The sequence below is a fragment of the Corvus kubaryi genome, unplaced genomic scaffold (genome assembly GCF_017639235.1).
Source record: "Corvus kubaryi isolate FWS band 111438036 unplaced genomic scaffold, C.kubaryi_AGA036_p1.0 split1-131, whole genome shotgun sequence".
Lineage (NCBI taxonomy): Eukaryota > Metazoa > Chordata > Aves > Passeriformes > Corvidae > Corvus > Corvus kubaryi.
In genome coordinates, this window is record NW_024582073.1 from 4,279,837 (window position 1) to 4,294,916 (window position 15,080).

The 15,080-nt window shown below is 39.0% G+C and overlaps 1 protein-coding gene across 7 annotated transcripts; it reads left to right on the top strand.

The window, feature by feature from the left end:
• The first annotated feature begins 293 nt into the window (after positions 1 to 293).
• On the top strand, positions 294 to 14,751 carry NMU (neuromedin U). 7 transcript variants are annotated; one of them, XM_042053652.1, is made up of 10 exons: positions 298 to 896; positions 4,040 to 4,098; positions 7,366 to 7,428; positions 7,512 to 7,571; positions 8,107 to 8,136; positions 8,244 to 8,294; positions 10,310 to 10,384; positions 12,548 to 12,601; positions 13,940 to 13,979; positions 14,565 to 14,751. In XM_042053652.1, exons 1-9 carry the CDS (start codon positions 755 to 757, stop codon positions 13,973 to 13,975), a joined length of 570 nt encoding a protein of 189 aa, XP_041909586.1. In that variant the 5' UTR covers positions 298 to 754; the 3' UTR covers positions 13,976 to 13,979; positions 14,565 to 14,751. The 7 variants fall into 7 exon arrangements, with proteins under 7 accessions (XP_041909589.1, XP_041909593.1, XP_041909586.1 ...); XM_042053653.1 differs by having other exon boundaries at positions 304 to 896; positions 7,366 to 7,413; XM_042053655.1 differs by lacking the exon at positions 8,107 to 8,136 and having other exon boundaries at positions 294 to 896.
• Positions 14,752 to 15,080: the final 329 nt, after the last annotated feature.

Below are 15,080 nucleotides of genomic sequence, written 5' to 3' on the forward strand. Positions count from 1 at the left end.
TAAGCACGGTATTAGGATTTTAATCTCTAAATATTACCATATCACTGAGTTCTATTTCGTCGTGTGGCATTGCGTGTGTGTTTAAGACATAGGAAAAGTCAGGAGGCAGTCACACCCCTGCAGCCAGGGAGTCTTCAGAAAACTCAGTGACCATTTGGCGGGTGCCAAGGCAGAGAGAGGGGTGCGCATCCCCGAAGCCCCGCATCCCAGTCACCGACGGTTTCTCCCACGTGAAAGCTCCACGAGATTTACTCCCACGTTCAGCTAGCTGGGGGCAAATCAGCTAATGGGTCCGATTTCCCCACTTTAAATCACGCCTCTTCTCCCGCGTACACCGGGCTGGGACAGTGTTTGAACGCCCTTTGCCGCTCGTTCCGTCGCTCCGAACACCCACGGCAGTGGAGGAGCAGTACCTTCCGCACCAGCCACCGCGGCTCCTGCAGGGCTCCGGGGGATTAAAACATGGACTTGCTTTTAAGGAGGGGGTTTAATAGAGGGCCTGGAGCCTGGCCAGCGCCTCGCCTCTGTGCCAAGCAGGGGCATCCGCCGTGCCAGCACGGGGTCCAGCGGCCCTGCCCCGGGGCGGAGCGGGGTGAGTCACCAGCCGCCGGCCCCCGGGGGGAGCGGGGCAGCCCTCCCCGAGCCCGGCTGGAGCTCGTCCACGTGTCGGGGACATTTAAAAAGTTGGGGCAGGGAGCGAGGACATGCCCAGACGAGCGGCTGGCAGAGCGGCGGCGCCGGGCACTCGGCGGACATGGGACACCTCTGCCACCATCTGCCCCCCGCGGCCACCCCCCAGCGCAGCCTGAGGAAGGCAGGAGACGCCGCGGCGCTGCCCGCGTCCCCGCTACTCCTCCTCTTCGTCCTCCTCGCCTCCTCGATGTCTGCTTGCAAAGGTGAGGAGCATCCCGCTCGCAACCCCTTCCTGCTCCGCCAGCTCTGCGCATGATTTGGGAGCAGGGTGCGCGCAGCCTGCCAGCCGTGCGGGCCGGCGGCAGCGGCGCCGCTGGAGAGGGGCAAGGATGCTCTGGAGGGCGCAGCTGCTGGGGACGGTTTCGGGGATAGGTCTGGGGGACTTCTTCCCGGATCCCGGTAGGATTACTCTGTCCTGGCAAAACACTCCAGCAGCTTGGGGAATAGGCTTTTTTAAAAAGAGATTTAATTTTAAGTATCATTTATTCTGATTTTTAAAAGGCAAGAAAAGAGATGAAACAGCATGTACAAAACTGCAGGAAAAATTAGGATCTAGGACCCTCTGGCAGTCCTACATGTAGCAATATTTATCAGGTGAGGAATCCTGAAAGTTGCTATTTTTGTAGCAGGGAGCTCTTGTGAAGCATCTAGTGGCCTGTTTAACAAACCATACTCTCTTTACTCTATTTTCCCACCTCAGATAGATTAGCTACTTACACCTTGCAAAGTAGCATTACAAAATGCTGTGCAAGGACTATTTCCATTTTGTTTGTATTATATGCGTGGGATTTGCTTTAGTTGTGAGGTTTTGTTCTGCTTTGTTGTGTTTTCTTTTAATATCAATAATCAAAGAAATCGAATTAGAGCATACTTAATATTATGTTAAAAATAAGTTCTGAAGATGTGGAAGAGGGGAGGGAAGGAAGAGGAGCGTAGCGAAGGGCAATGGCACACAGTATTTCATCACTGTTCTTATACAAACGATTGCCAGGAGCTTGTTTAGGGAGAGCAATAGAGGGAAGACAAGATGTAAGAAGTCAGTCCCAGGCTGTGCATCTGGCATTCTACTGCCTTGAAAGAAGCTGAATTTCTTAAAGATGGCAGAATTGAAGGATAAGAGAGCAAATGGGTTGTGGACAATGTTGATTTTGTTTAGTTTGAAGGATTTTCTCCTCCATGTTCCCTTTGAATAGGACTCTTTTTCAATAACACACATTTCTTTCTTTCTCTGTCTCTCTCTCCTTCCTCTCCCTCCTCTCCCTCCTCTCTCTCTCTTCTCTCTCTTGCTTTTTTTTTTTTTTTTTCCCTTCCCCCTATGGTTATTTTATATATATTGCAAAACAACTTAATGTTTCATTGTGTGTGCTGTTGTGTAAATTAATGAAGTTCTGTAGGTACTGCAGCCCTGTTCTGGATGGGGTGATGGAGGAACACTGCTCGGTCCTCGGAGGAACACAGTCCTAGGTGCACAAAACAGATGGGATTGCACATGAAATAAAAATTTTTGAATATGTGGAGAAGGGTAAAGGAAAGTGAGGAGTGGGTGAAATAATTTATCTTCTCTATCCAGAAGTTTATGCTACAGGCCAAAAAAAAAAAAAAAAAGAGAGAAAGTTGGGGTAGTCAGGCTTTCTTGCTTGGTGCCCTAACGTTTACTAATTCATGCTAATGAATTTCTTTAGCTCTCCCTGAAAAGCCTTGGGAACCAGGCAATGGCAGAAACAGTGTTCAGAGATAGGCAGGCAATGCTTTGATGGGGAAGGTGTGCTAATTTGAAGTGTTGCCCTGTTCTACGCTTTGCAACCAGGATACTAGTCCCAGGTAATACTCCAGTTTGAATGCACTAATTTAAGAGAAGAAGACAAAGTAAGACAACTGTAGCACCTTTAATTTATTTGGCATTTTTCCTTGAAATGAAACAAATAATTGGGAATCGGTTTCCTTTTTATGTGAACAACTCAAAAATTTAAAATAAAATCCCACTTCTATGTAGTGTGGAATTAAGAGTCCCTCTAATTCTTTTTTTGGGGCAAAGCAAGCATCCATAATAATTAGTCAGCTTAAGTCTGTGCCAGTACAAAAATGTTGTTTTGAAATCCATCCCTTAATGCCTGGAACTAACTACCGCAGTGATTATTGTTATTAGGGGTAAATGCAAAATAAATAACATGATGGGCATTCATACCATGCTCACTGGACATTCTAGCTTCACCTCTTTTTTGTTTAATTTGGTTCAATTCTTTTAAAAATGTGACCACATGTAATTTTAGACTGCCTGGGAGGTTACAAAATCTCTCTAAAACTGAGGTCTTTAGGAACAGTGTATAAACTGGTTAAGTGTGGCTCATGGGCAGCAACTTTGGGCAGAGGTATAAATTAGATGACTTTGAAGGGTTTCCTGCAGAGCTCGGCATGTACAGATAAAGCATCACCCTCCCCAGCAGCAGTTTCCCTCCCATGGGAGTTACAGCACATCCCCTCACTGATACCATTGTGTGGTGTCTAGTGTACTCACAATTTGGTGATGCTCATTTCTGTTATTTACAGAGACTCTAACAATACCCTGCTATCAGAAATACACTGCCAGGTAAAATAACAATGTGGTAAGAGGGGTATTTTGGACATTGACTTGGAAGGGACCCTGGAACAGTGACTTCCAGGTCTGCAGCCTGGGTGGGAAGAGATAGAGAAAGGAGCTGCCCCAAGTTAAGCACAGCTTCACTGCATCATTATGCAGTTTATAACACATTTAATCTACTGAGGGACCAAACTTTTCCACATCACATATGCAAGACAGAGGAAACAAAGCCAGTTACACATGTATGGTATTCATATACAATTCATGTATTCATATGCACATATATTCTCAAAACACCATGTTCATCTCAAGGGCACTAACTATATGCAATCGTACATTACATACTGCCTGTTCAATTCTGCAGTTGTAGCATACATGAAGGCAAGAGGTAGGGTCTAGATCCTCAACTCACAGTGCATGTGCTGGAGGTGAGCAGAGTTCTCAGAAAGCCTGAGGTTGTAGGCACTGGAATGTGATTTTCTGAGCAGGTCTCAGTGAGACCTAAGTAACTTCCACACTGTTTACTGCTAAGACGTGTGAGTGTCCATATCTGCTGTGAACTTGTGAAGATATGTCCTGCTGTGTTGCTGAAACAGAACAGGCAAAAACTACAGGACAAACGGCAGAACTCCCAGGGTCACAGGCTTCCTTGGAGCAAGCAGCTCTCGGCCTTTGCAGTTGCTAGTTGTGCTAGGTATCTCTGACATGGGACACTTACACAAATGACCTCTGCTGTGCAGCATCGCTGAGCATGGTTTGTGCTTCCAGGTGCACCGATGCCATCCCAAGCACTCGAATCAGATGAGGATTTGCAGCTGTTGAAAGAGGTAAGCATGATCTGCCATGTGGTATCCTCCCATTTCTTCTGTGCCCATCCTTGCTACAGTCCCACCTTACCATCCCATCCAGTATTTCTCTTGCACAGAGTTCAGCTGTGTTTTCTTCCAGTATGTCTTCCTGTATGTCTCCTATCTTGACATCAGCAAAGAGGTGAAATATTTAATTTTCCAGATATTCTGAACCGTTCCTTCAGGGTCTGGACTGATTGTTGGGATGTTATTCTGAGAAGAGATTGTCTTGTCTCAATGGAGAGCTATGTTTGATAACAGTTGTCACTTAACTGTGAATGACCAGGCAGTCACTGTCCCTGGAAGCATCACAGTGACCCATCTGGTAGTTTTATAGTCTGTACATGATACTCAGGAATTGTGTCAACTCATCCAGTCTTTCCTCTTGCATCCTCTGTTCTGCACACAAGGCTGGGACATTGTTCAATCCTACCCCAGCTTCTCAATTTACTAGGTAAAGGACAATGTACTGTGTCAATTAGCCCCTCTAACATTTGGCTGCTGATTGGTATCATAACTTTCAGTCTCATCTCTGAAAGGAACGTTTGTTTTGATCCTGGACTGTGACGCATGTGTTAACGCAGGCTCTTCCCTGCCCTTTTGGAACAGATGGAGTGGCAGGGCATAACATGTGGGGAGGATTTATCCTGCCACTTGCATGCCCTGGTGTTGCTGAAACCTTCAACTATTGTGTTGACATTTAATTTAGTAGCTTTTGATAACACTGGAAAGCAAGTGACTCATCAGGGGGGCAGATGCAGAGAGTAAATTTCTTCTGATTGAGACCATTACAGGAGACATTCTGCTTACTGTTATCTCCCCATAGTTCCTATTGGAGATGGTGACTCAAAACCTAACCTATTTCCAGACTGGCACTTGAACGAGCCCTAGTGACATTTATCTCTAGGGGAAAAAATGGTCTTTTGGGAAGTAAGATCCTGATAATAGTAAGGAATTTTTGAAAATTAGTTATTTACATTCTGGATTAAAAAGTTGCTTTATACATTTCTGCGTGTCTTGATAAGGTTTGCTAGCTGAAAGATTTGTCCCTGTGGTGATTGGAAACCAAGACAAAGGTCCTGTTGATTTCAGTGAAGAAAATGGTATGCATAAGATACTAAATTTTGTAAAATTTCATCATAGAAGCAATATAAAAGTTACCATTATAACCAGAATTATGCTGAACTGGAAATGGTCTAAGGAAAGAGAGTTAGATATGTAGTTATATACCCTAAATCAACCTAATGACTGACTCACACTTGTTCACCAGAATTTCTTAAAGTGCAAATAATAATTCTTCCCTCTTTGCTACTTTACTAGTGGATCATTCAGGAGAAACCCTGCCTCTAAATAAATCTTGTATGTTGCAGGAATGGCTCTGAGTTTATAAATATGAGAACTTTGTAAATAAGTACTTTTTTCTTTACTTGTCTCTTACTTCCTTTTGTTTCTTTATGTTATTTAACCAACACAAAGCAACTTGCAATCTTCTACTCTCAGGCTACATTTCTGAGACAGAAGAGAAAACCTGAGAGAAGATCCATAAAAGAAACTATTAATTTTTTTAAAAGGAATTAACATAAATTGTGGCTTTTCCTCAACCCTTGCTTTTTCTGCAAAGGTTTTAGCTGAAAGATACCATTGTGTTGAACACAAAGCACTCTCTGGCTTGTTCTGCTACTCAGCTATGGTAGTTCTCTGAGTCAAGTAAATATACAAATAAAACCCAAACACAAACAACCCCCCAAGATGAAAGTACACTCTTTTTAACTTAAGCTTCCAAAATTACTTCAGCCTAATTTTATCTCATTCATTGCTGTCTTCTTCCTCTATGCTTTCTTACTCTGAAAGTAGTGAAGCTGAACTAATACACTCAAACACATGCAAGATGAAGGAAGGAGAGAGAGGATGTGTTACCAGCAAAACCTATTTGAAAAGGGAATTCTGTGAGCTATTAGTTTTCTCACTATGTCTGCTAATGCTTTCTCATAGATCGTCTCTGGAGAAATGGATTATCTCCTGTCCTGAAGTGCTCAGATATGCATTTTCTTAAAAAAATTTCTTTTTTTCTTTTATGTTTTCATTGCTAATTAGTGTCATTTAGGGCTTTTTATCTACAATAAAATTGCAAGAACAATTGCATTAACTGCTCTATTAAAAGACCCCAAACCATTATGTTTTTTATGCAGCCTGTGAACAACATGAGTGGCAAAGATTTTTTTCATCTTACACTATCAAACATTACATGAAAAAAATAGCTTATAATGATGGAGGTTACTCTTGATACAACTTTAAAGTTATTTAATAAAATTTTAAGTTGATTTTTGTCATCATTATTAAATTGTGCGACTTTAGTTGCAGCGTTGGAGACTTTTCCTTACAGAATACTCAGGAGTTTCAGCACCAGTAATATTATTTCTGTGAACTCAAATACCTTTTATTCCATTTCTTATGCCTTCTCTATTAATAACTCCACTAAAAATTAGTAGTATTACAGTGTTCTTTCATCTTGGAAAAGAGACAACAGAAGGAGGATGTAGTTAATACAAAGTTATGAACCATAGGGAGAGGATGGGTAGGAATCACTTGTTCAGTACTTCTTCCAAGACAAGATTATCAGAGCACTGAATGAAGACAGCTTTGAAAAGACTGGTGAAGACAAAGAGTAGCATTGTTTCACACTGTGTTTAGGAAATTGCTGGCACAAATTGACTGGTGTGCATGAGATGTGCCAGCACATATCATAATCACTCAAGGGATGCATGTGTCATACACCTGCAGGGATGCTGTAATCCGATGGAAAGAGTTGTGTTTGAGGATTGGTCCTTGAATCCCTTTCCTTAGTTTTGCCATTTTCTTCCAGTTTTGTGTAATACAAAGATATTGCAGAAGAGATTCAAGTTCATAGTTCATGCCCCAGATGCTTACAACCATAACTTAAAATATGACTTAGTCTGAGAAGTTTGTAGTTAAGAGGAGCATGTGGTCAGTAAGGGAATAAAGGTCACAGATAGGTATGTTTGTTCAGATCAAGCAAGTGTAAGTTTGTTGTGGTTGTTGTTTTCTTTTTTATGTGGTTAAGGCCCTTCCCCCTTTGAATGCAAAGTATTTAATGAATGGACCTATGAGGATGCCTTACAATAGACAAGCTTGTAGCTTGCTGCACTTACCTTTTTCTGAAAATATACATATTTCACTTGTTTTTATTACTCTGACTTCCTAAAAAAAGTGTGTGAACTCTTACAGATAGATGATGCATGTTCTGCTTACCTGTCCACAGATTCTCAACCTCGGGTGAGTCAGACAGAGGTAACTCTACTATTTTGATACTGTTTGTTATACGTAGTAGAATTGCAAGTGTGATAGCTGAGTTCCTGTTTTCTTTGCATTAGGTGTCCAGTACACTGGAAGAACTTTGTTTTTTGGTCATGGGATTTCTCCAGAAACCACAGGTAACACACACAAGACTGCTTAGCATTTTTGAAGCCTGATGTCTCACCGTGCCATTGTCTACAATGAATTCTGAGGACTCAGTATGAAAACTGTCGTTCAGTGCAGGAAGTATTTCTATCTGTTTTTACTCTGAAATGCTACATTGTCAGAATGTAACACCTTGTAAAGACAGCAGGGATACATCGATGTTTGGAAAATAATCTCCAGGCTGGGTACAAGGTGTTAGGCATTTTTATTGCTCTAGATTAGAAAAACAATGAATTCTCAATAGACAAAGAAATTTATTTACGAGAGTCTGGGGATGTACAAGGGAACATCTGCTAAACACATCTAACTCTTCTAGGGCAGAGTAATCAATGCTCTCTACAGAGTTTGAAATTATTAGTTACCTTGATAAACAAAGACATATAATACATCTGCCAAGGAAGAATATTCCAACCCAGTGCTGAAAAGATTATGTATGTAATCAAAATTATCCATTGTGCTTTTTATTTTAATGAATAAAAGCCTCTCTACCAACTATTATTCCCACAGGGTTTAGATGAGAAAGACAACACCAAAAGGGTAAGATATCTACATATGTCCTACAATCACTCTAAAAAAAGGCAAGAAAATCACAACACTCTTGCCCTGTTTTGTAGTAAAACCCCACTTTTAATTTTTTCAAACAGTTCTTATTTCATTATTCTAAGACTCATGACTCGGGCAACTCAGACATCATGGTAAGTGGCATAGCACCTCCTTGTGAGTGAGTACATGTGTGCTTGTATATAAAACCAAGGCAATGTTCCTTTCTGCAGTCGTCTCTCCAACTGTATAGCAAGCTCAGGACCGGGAGTTGCATGTTTAAAGTACAGAAGGTGTTTTAATAATATGGGAGAGGATCATCAGTACTGTACAGGTGTGGGAAAAAATTCCAACAAACCCCACCAAACATTCATGGAATCCCAACTGAATCTTAATCTTGTAGTTTCAAATTTTAAGAGTGAGATCAAATACTTTTTTCAGGTTTTGGAACATAGCACAGGCAGTGAAACAATGTGGACTTACAGAAGCTGAGAACATGACCATAACTATTAGATACTCTTAAAGCATTTTTATTCATTATTAATTAAACTGTATTAATTCATTTGCACATGTCATAAATATGTAGCAGGCAAAATAGTATTTAAGTCTCACTTGGACTTTGGATTATATTTTGAATGAAAAATATAGTTTAAACCATGGCAAAGAATTGTTGCTCTAAAAGCATTGTCATAAACCAAGTCAAGTACATGTGATCCATTCTCGCTTTTGAAGTGCAAACATACTGTTACCTGGGTGCATCTATGCACCATAGGATTTCGAGAAAGTTAAACGTATTCATATTTTCTTGTTTCTTAACAATCATTCTTACATGCTAATGTCCATTTTTGCCTTGTTCTTTACATTTCTTCAGAAATACGTGGTGTATTTCCTAGAAAGTGGTGTCATTCATATTGGGGTCAATGTTTTCATGCTAGAGTTGCTTTGGAGGATTTAAGGGTAGTTAAGGCACAGTGAAATGAGCTATTTCTGCTGCTGCTCCTGCTTAAAAGGCTACTGCACCCCACTTCACCCTACTGCATCCCACTTCACCACCATCCTGCATATCTTTGCCACTGCCCCCAGAGATTATTGCTTTCTCACTTCTTTTGGTTTAGCTGTTCAGATGATTATTTTCTAGCCGTTCTCAGAGATACTAACTTAGGTGAGATCCATCATTCCTCAGCTTTATAACCTCTCTCCACTGTCTGCAAGACAGAGCCCAAGTGGACAGCTGGGATGTCCATTAACTCCTTCACTCACATCAGACTCCTACTTTTTTTATGTATAAGGCTTTCCTACCTTTGGCAGATAGCACAAAATTGGCTACAAATAAGCAAGTTCTTTTTACCTATTAAGTACAATAACACTTTGGTAACTCTGGTTACTCCATATATCTTAATTGCATTACTTTTGTAAGAAGTATTGTATCGAAAATGCATTATTTTTTAAATTACATTTATATGAGTTGAAGGTTTAAATTGGTTAATGGAACACAGGTTTTTATTCTTTATTTCTCCCTGTGGACTTCTTTCCAAAATCCCACATGGTTGTGTTTTTCCAGGGTGAGCACTTAGGCTGCACACAATGCCACTGTACTTAACTAGGCTGTCAGCAAGCTTAAAATCTTGTTGAACAAGAAATTTCATGATTGGAGCTTAGATAGAGTGACCAGTGCCATGGTTACAAATGTCACTCAAGAATGGATTCCTACTGCACACTTTTCTCTAGCAAACAACCCAATTTTGTCGTTGCCATTTATTTTGAAGTAAAATGAACTTTTCAGTACAACAGAGGTTGAAGCTGCTAATTTCCATAGTAGAGAATTTTAGAAGTGTTAGTAGGAATACTGCATGGAAATATTCTCAGTACAACTCATAGAGACTCATCAAAGTCTGAATAATTCCAGGAGTGTGTAAATGGTTCTGAACTTTCAATTAGTTAAGGTAGGATGCATAGCTTTTTCCTCCACCACTCTGCATAGTGTAAATATAAATGTTGATACCTGCTTATTTTCAAGTCAAAATGTTAAAAAAAATAAGTTTCTCGATGAACATCTTCAGTCCTTTTTTGGTGCGTGTTTGGTCCATAAGCCAATATTGCAGAGACTTTTTTTGCATCATAAGGGCTAAATTTCACTGTTGCTCATGTATGTGTGTTCGTGTCCTCTCAGTCGTCTGTCCTGCATCCTTTACTGCAACTCGTTCCTCAGCTTAATGAGAGAAGACTGAAGAGATACAAACTGGACGTATGTAAACTTAAACTCTGCATGCTTGTGTTCTCACGCTTTGTGACTCATTAGCTTTTCTAAAAATGCCCTTGTAGACCTTTCTGCTTATATATTTCGGTTGGTGTCCCAGAATGTGCTTCAGGAAGGGTTATCTTGCTGCTGATCTTTTTTCTTCCTCATGTTGGGACGAAAAACAGAACCTGCTGTGCATAAACACATCCACCTCTCTCCCTGACTAGACAAGGAATTGAAAAGGTGAATGGGTGAAGGAGGAAACCCGCTCTATTAAATTCATTCTTTCTTCCCAGTTTGGAACAACACCAGATTTTTTCACAGCTTTGACTTCTCTTGAGCTACAGCTTGCCTGGTAGGATATGATCTATGAAAGACAACTCAAGCATTTTCTTGGCAGTCAATCTAAGAGACTGAGCAAAATACCTTCTAGAGGGCAGGCATTAAAATAAAACTCTGAGTAATCATACATCTTCATGAATACATATTTTTCTGTGTACATATATACACACAGGCTTGTGAACATGCATATTTATTATGACAGGTATTTATTTGTTTTTAACATCTCCAAACTCTTGGAAGTTTAGAAGGCGGGTGTTACAAAAATGACAGATTCTTAGCTTCACCTGTTTTCTAGTATCAAACTTCTGACATGACCTCAAACAAGAACACTATTTACAGCCAGACACTTCATGAAGTGTCTGGCTGTAAGAAGAAAATGACATATTAACATAAATCACAATTTCTCACTAGTAATTGTACCCTTGATTCCTTTTATGTTCTAGATGAATTTCTTAATCTTGCAACAGCTGCCTATTTTGTTCCTGTTTTCACACATTGTTCACACATTGAATAGAAAAAGTAGAAAAAAATGACATATGAATACTGTAAGACACTTAAAAGGCAATGTACAGAAAAAATTTTATCCTTTTGAAATATAAAAAATTATAGTAGTAATCAGATTATAAATACAAGATGGGTATTTCAAACCCAGGTAATGCTAAAATGAGAAGAACAATAGAAACAAAAATCATACAGATATTTTACATACAGCAAGAAACTGAATATAATGCTATATGTGGTGAACCTAAGTCAGAATTAAAATCAAGGCTCAAAAATGATGTATAGGTTAAACCCCACTTCCTTTCAAAGCTTCCCTGGATTGAATCTACTTCTGTAGTTTGGAAATGATGGGAGTCATTCTCTTTTACACAATTCTCACAGCATTAGAATAGAGCACGAAGTGATTCCTTTCCATGACACTTCACCTTATGATATTCACCCAAGAGATCACAGCACCCCAGTTTTTAGTTGAGAAATACCCTCATTGCTAAATAAAAGCCATCTACATTTAATGTTTTGTTAAGCATAACACTGAGACTGTTTTGTTTCTCAAACTGACTGTCTCCCCACCTGCAGGACAGACACATCACTCCCATCTGATACTAACAGAAGCAAATAAAATACTGTGATTAAGCTAATGTGTTCTCTAATCATGAAGGTCTCATTAAAGCAACTGGATACTTCATGTTTTGTACTTGTTACATTTAAATGGAATTTCTATTTTCTTCATCATTTGTTACCCTCCTTGCTGTATGGATCACTAGACAGTTGTTTCACCCTGTGTGCAGCACAGACAGGACAGACTATCGTAAGCACTGCTCTTTGGGAGTTAATGTGAGAGGGGTGGTTATGGTACACCTTTGAGAACAGTCTGGGATCTCATTCCTGGGAGCAGCCCAAGTATTTCTGATATTTAAGCTTTGCATTGTTGTCCTCCTGCAAGATGAAAAAAGCAACTCTATCTGTAGAGACTCCATCACCGTGAAGACCCTGGATGTGCCTGGGTAATGAAACCTGGAAAATCAGATGTGGGAAGCTAGGTTCCCACATCAGAGGCAAAGGCTGTTCATCATTTCTAGTACCATTCTAAAGCAATCTGACCTGAGCTAAAACTTCAGGTGGAATTTGGCCCCATTCATGTTTGCTCTTTCTACATGACAACATAAACTTCTTGTCACTGACATGAAGAGAAATGCACATAAAGCATTTAAGGGGTAAGATTGTATATAGTTCTGAAGAATTACTTTTTATGTGTATGTAAACAACCACTCTTGCATGTAGTAATTTACAGCTGTTGATATAATTTAAAATACTTTTTTTTTCCAGGAAGAACTTGAAGGACCCAGAGTTATTCAAAGTAGAGGCTACTTTTTCTACAGGGTATGGTTTGTTTGAATTTTTTATTTTTGCTTTGTGGTGAAAGTTAAAAAAAAAGTAGAGAAACGACTGAATTACAGAAAGAATTACTGTGATTGAGGAAAATTGTTTTCAGTAAGGGCATTCCACTCTACAGGACTTCTCCAGGTCTGCTCCTGACATTTTCTTGAATTAAAATAAAGGCATAGTAGGAATTTTTTTAAAAATCATATTCATAGGTTTGTGTCTACATGATACCATGCTACGCCTTAAGACGTCATTGATTATTTCATATCTAATTGTCAGAGAAAGTTCTAGAAAATATGGCATTTTGGAAAATCTTCATAAAGCATTGTTACAATGCTTTATGTTACAAAAACATCATCAACAGAGTATGTTTGCACATGATAGGATTCCATGCTTACACACTGCTAGGTCTGACCTTGCAATTTTCCTTGTGTTTTGACCAGTAAGGTAAGAAACTAGATAGAGAAATTCTCATGAGACTGATTACAGCTTTTATGCCATAGAGCCTTTTTACTTCATTTTAGCAAAATTGAGAAGGTGGCAAGTCAGACTTTTGAATAGTTCTCTTGATTTTGGTTAGTATTTCTACTTAAATAAGAAAGTGACTAACGGCTTTAAATAAGAATGTGGCTAGGGTTGTACTCAAAGATCTTAAATGCCTTGTTTGCAGTCTAAATTATTCTCTAATTCTAATGAAAAGACCACAAGTTTGTATAGTTACATTTCTTATGTATCAGGCTTGGATCCTTAGGCTTGTTATGACAGGCCAAAGTTATGGGTAATATTAGCATTGGTGCATTCATCCTTCCACAGTAAAAGGCAAATCCTTATTAAGCCCATGAAGAAATTTTTTTTCAACTTTCGTAGAAGTTGTATCAAGCCCCTCGCTAGTGCAAAATAGTTCTGAAAAACACCACAGTGAAAAGGGAGAAAATCTGCCTATATCAAAGAATACAGTCTAAAAAGACATGTATTTGTTTAATAGCAACAAACACTTACAATGCAATAATAACAATCAGCACATTTTAAGAAAATGCAATAAGAATAAGGATTAATGATCTCTTGAAGTGACTGCTTGCAGCTTTCTCCCCCTTAAAAAATCATACAAGATAGATAATTCATTCTTCAGTTGATATGCAGTAAATTTTAGTGTATAATTCTCCTCCAGAGGTAGATATAGATTAAACAATAACTTATGTCAGATCTATCTTTGATGATAATCACAATGACGCTATTGAGAAATGTACCAATTTCTATACGCACCAAGATGTTTTGGGGCTTTGTTACTAAATTCTGTCAGTTTTACAGAGCACTTATTAAATATTTGTCTTTCAGCCACGTAATGGAAAGAGATCAGTGGATTTTCGCTAAGGAGGTATTTATTTAATACTTTTAATCACGATCTACATGTAAATTAGTTCATTTTTATCCAAATAGACCACAATATTTTTGTTGAGAAGTTGTCTCAGAAAGCCTTTAACTGCGTAATCGACTTAGCTTTCTGCCCACAAACTTCTCCCAGATGTGTTAAATACACTTATCTATAGATGAAGTGAACAGAAGCTGTAGGTACTCAGTTCCCAGAACAGAGAGGAGAGAGGTGTTTCAGGCAGCAAGAAATGGAAAATATCCCACATTTGTAAACAATTTGGAAAGTGGTGCTGCTGATGATAAGTACCTCTAAGAAAGAACTGAGTCAACTACCTGTCAAACGAATACTAAAAAGTAAACTGACTTCCTGAAGGTAATCCCCTAATCTTACAGAGATAAAAATCTCACTAAACTAAGTGCAAACTTCATGATTTAATTTCAGTGCATTCAACAATTTGGAGAGATATAAAAATGTAGACCAATATTATCATGCTCTCTTTTCTAACGTATTTTATACTGCCATCATATTTTAAGTGTTATATCCAACTTAGTGTTATATCAACAGCTAATGCTTTATCTTATTTTTCAGGATTTTAGATTCCCGATTTAGAACTAAAACTGCAGGAAAGCTGAGTACATGGACATACTGTTTTCCTTACAGTAATTATTCGTTATTAATGTACAATCAGAAATCACTTGAATGTAAATGTTCTTAAACCAGATTCTGTTAAGAAGTTCTTTACTTTCTTGATTATATTAAAAGCATATTAAAATTCTTTGTTTCCTAGTGTTATGATGTTTACAACCACATGTAAAAGAGTCAGTGTTTGCATGCAACAGACATTGCCTCTAATAACACTGTTAAGCAAATTTTCCCTTCTAAATAAAGGCCCTCAGCCGGAGGGTTGTTTTAATGAGAATGTTTGCAATATACACTACCACATTTTTTCCAGAATACATTGTGATTTGTGTGTTTCACTGGCTGAAAAAAACCAGATGAGAATCCCTTTTCCCTTAATAAAAGGAACATGAACAAGTTACATGTTTTGAAGAAATATCTTGACTTGAATTCAACTAAAATATAATGGCATCTATTTTTAGCTAT

Excerpts from the sequence above, each read along its gene's own strand:
- NMU (XM_042053652.1), top strand. The coding sequence starts at position 755 with ATGGGACACCTCTGCCACCATCTGCCCCCCGCGGCCACCCCCCAGCGC. Across the intron at positions 7,429-7,511 it reads CTCGGGTGAGTCAGACAGAG|GTGTCCAGTACACTGGAAGA; the intron begins GTAACTCTACTA and ends TCTTTGCATTAG. Across the intron at positions 8,137-8,243 it reads AGAAAGACAACACCAAAAGG|TTCTTATTTCATTATTCTAA; the intron begins GTAAGATATCTA and ends TTTTTCAAACAG.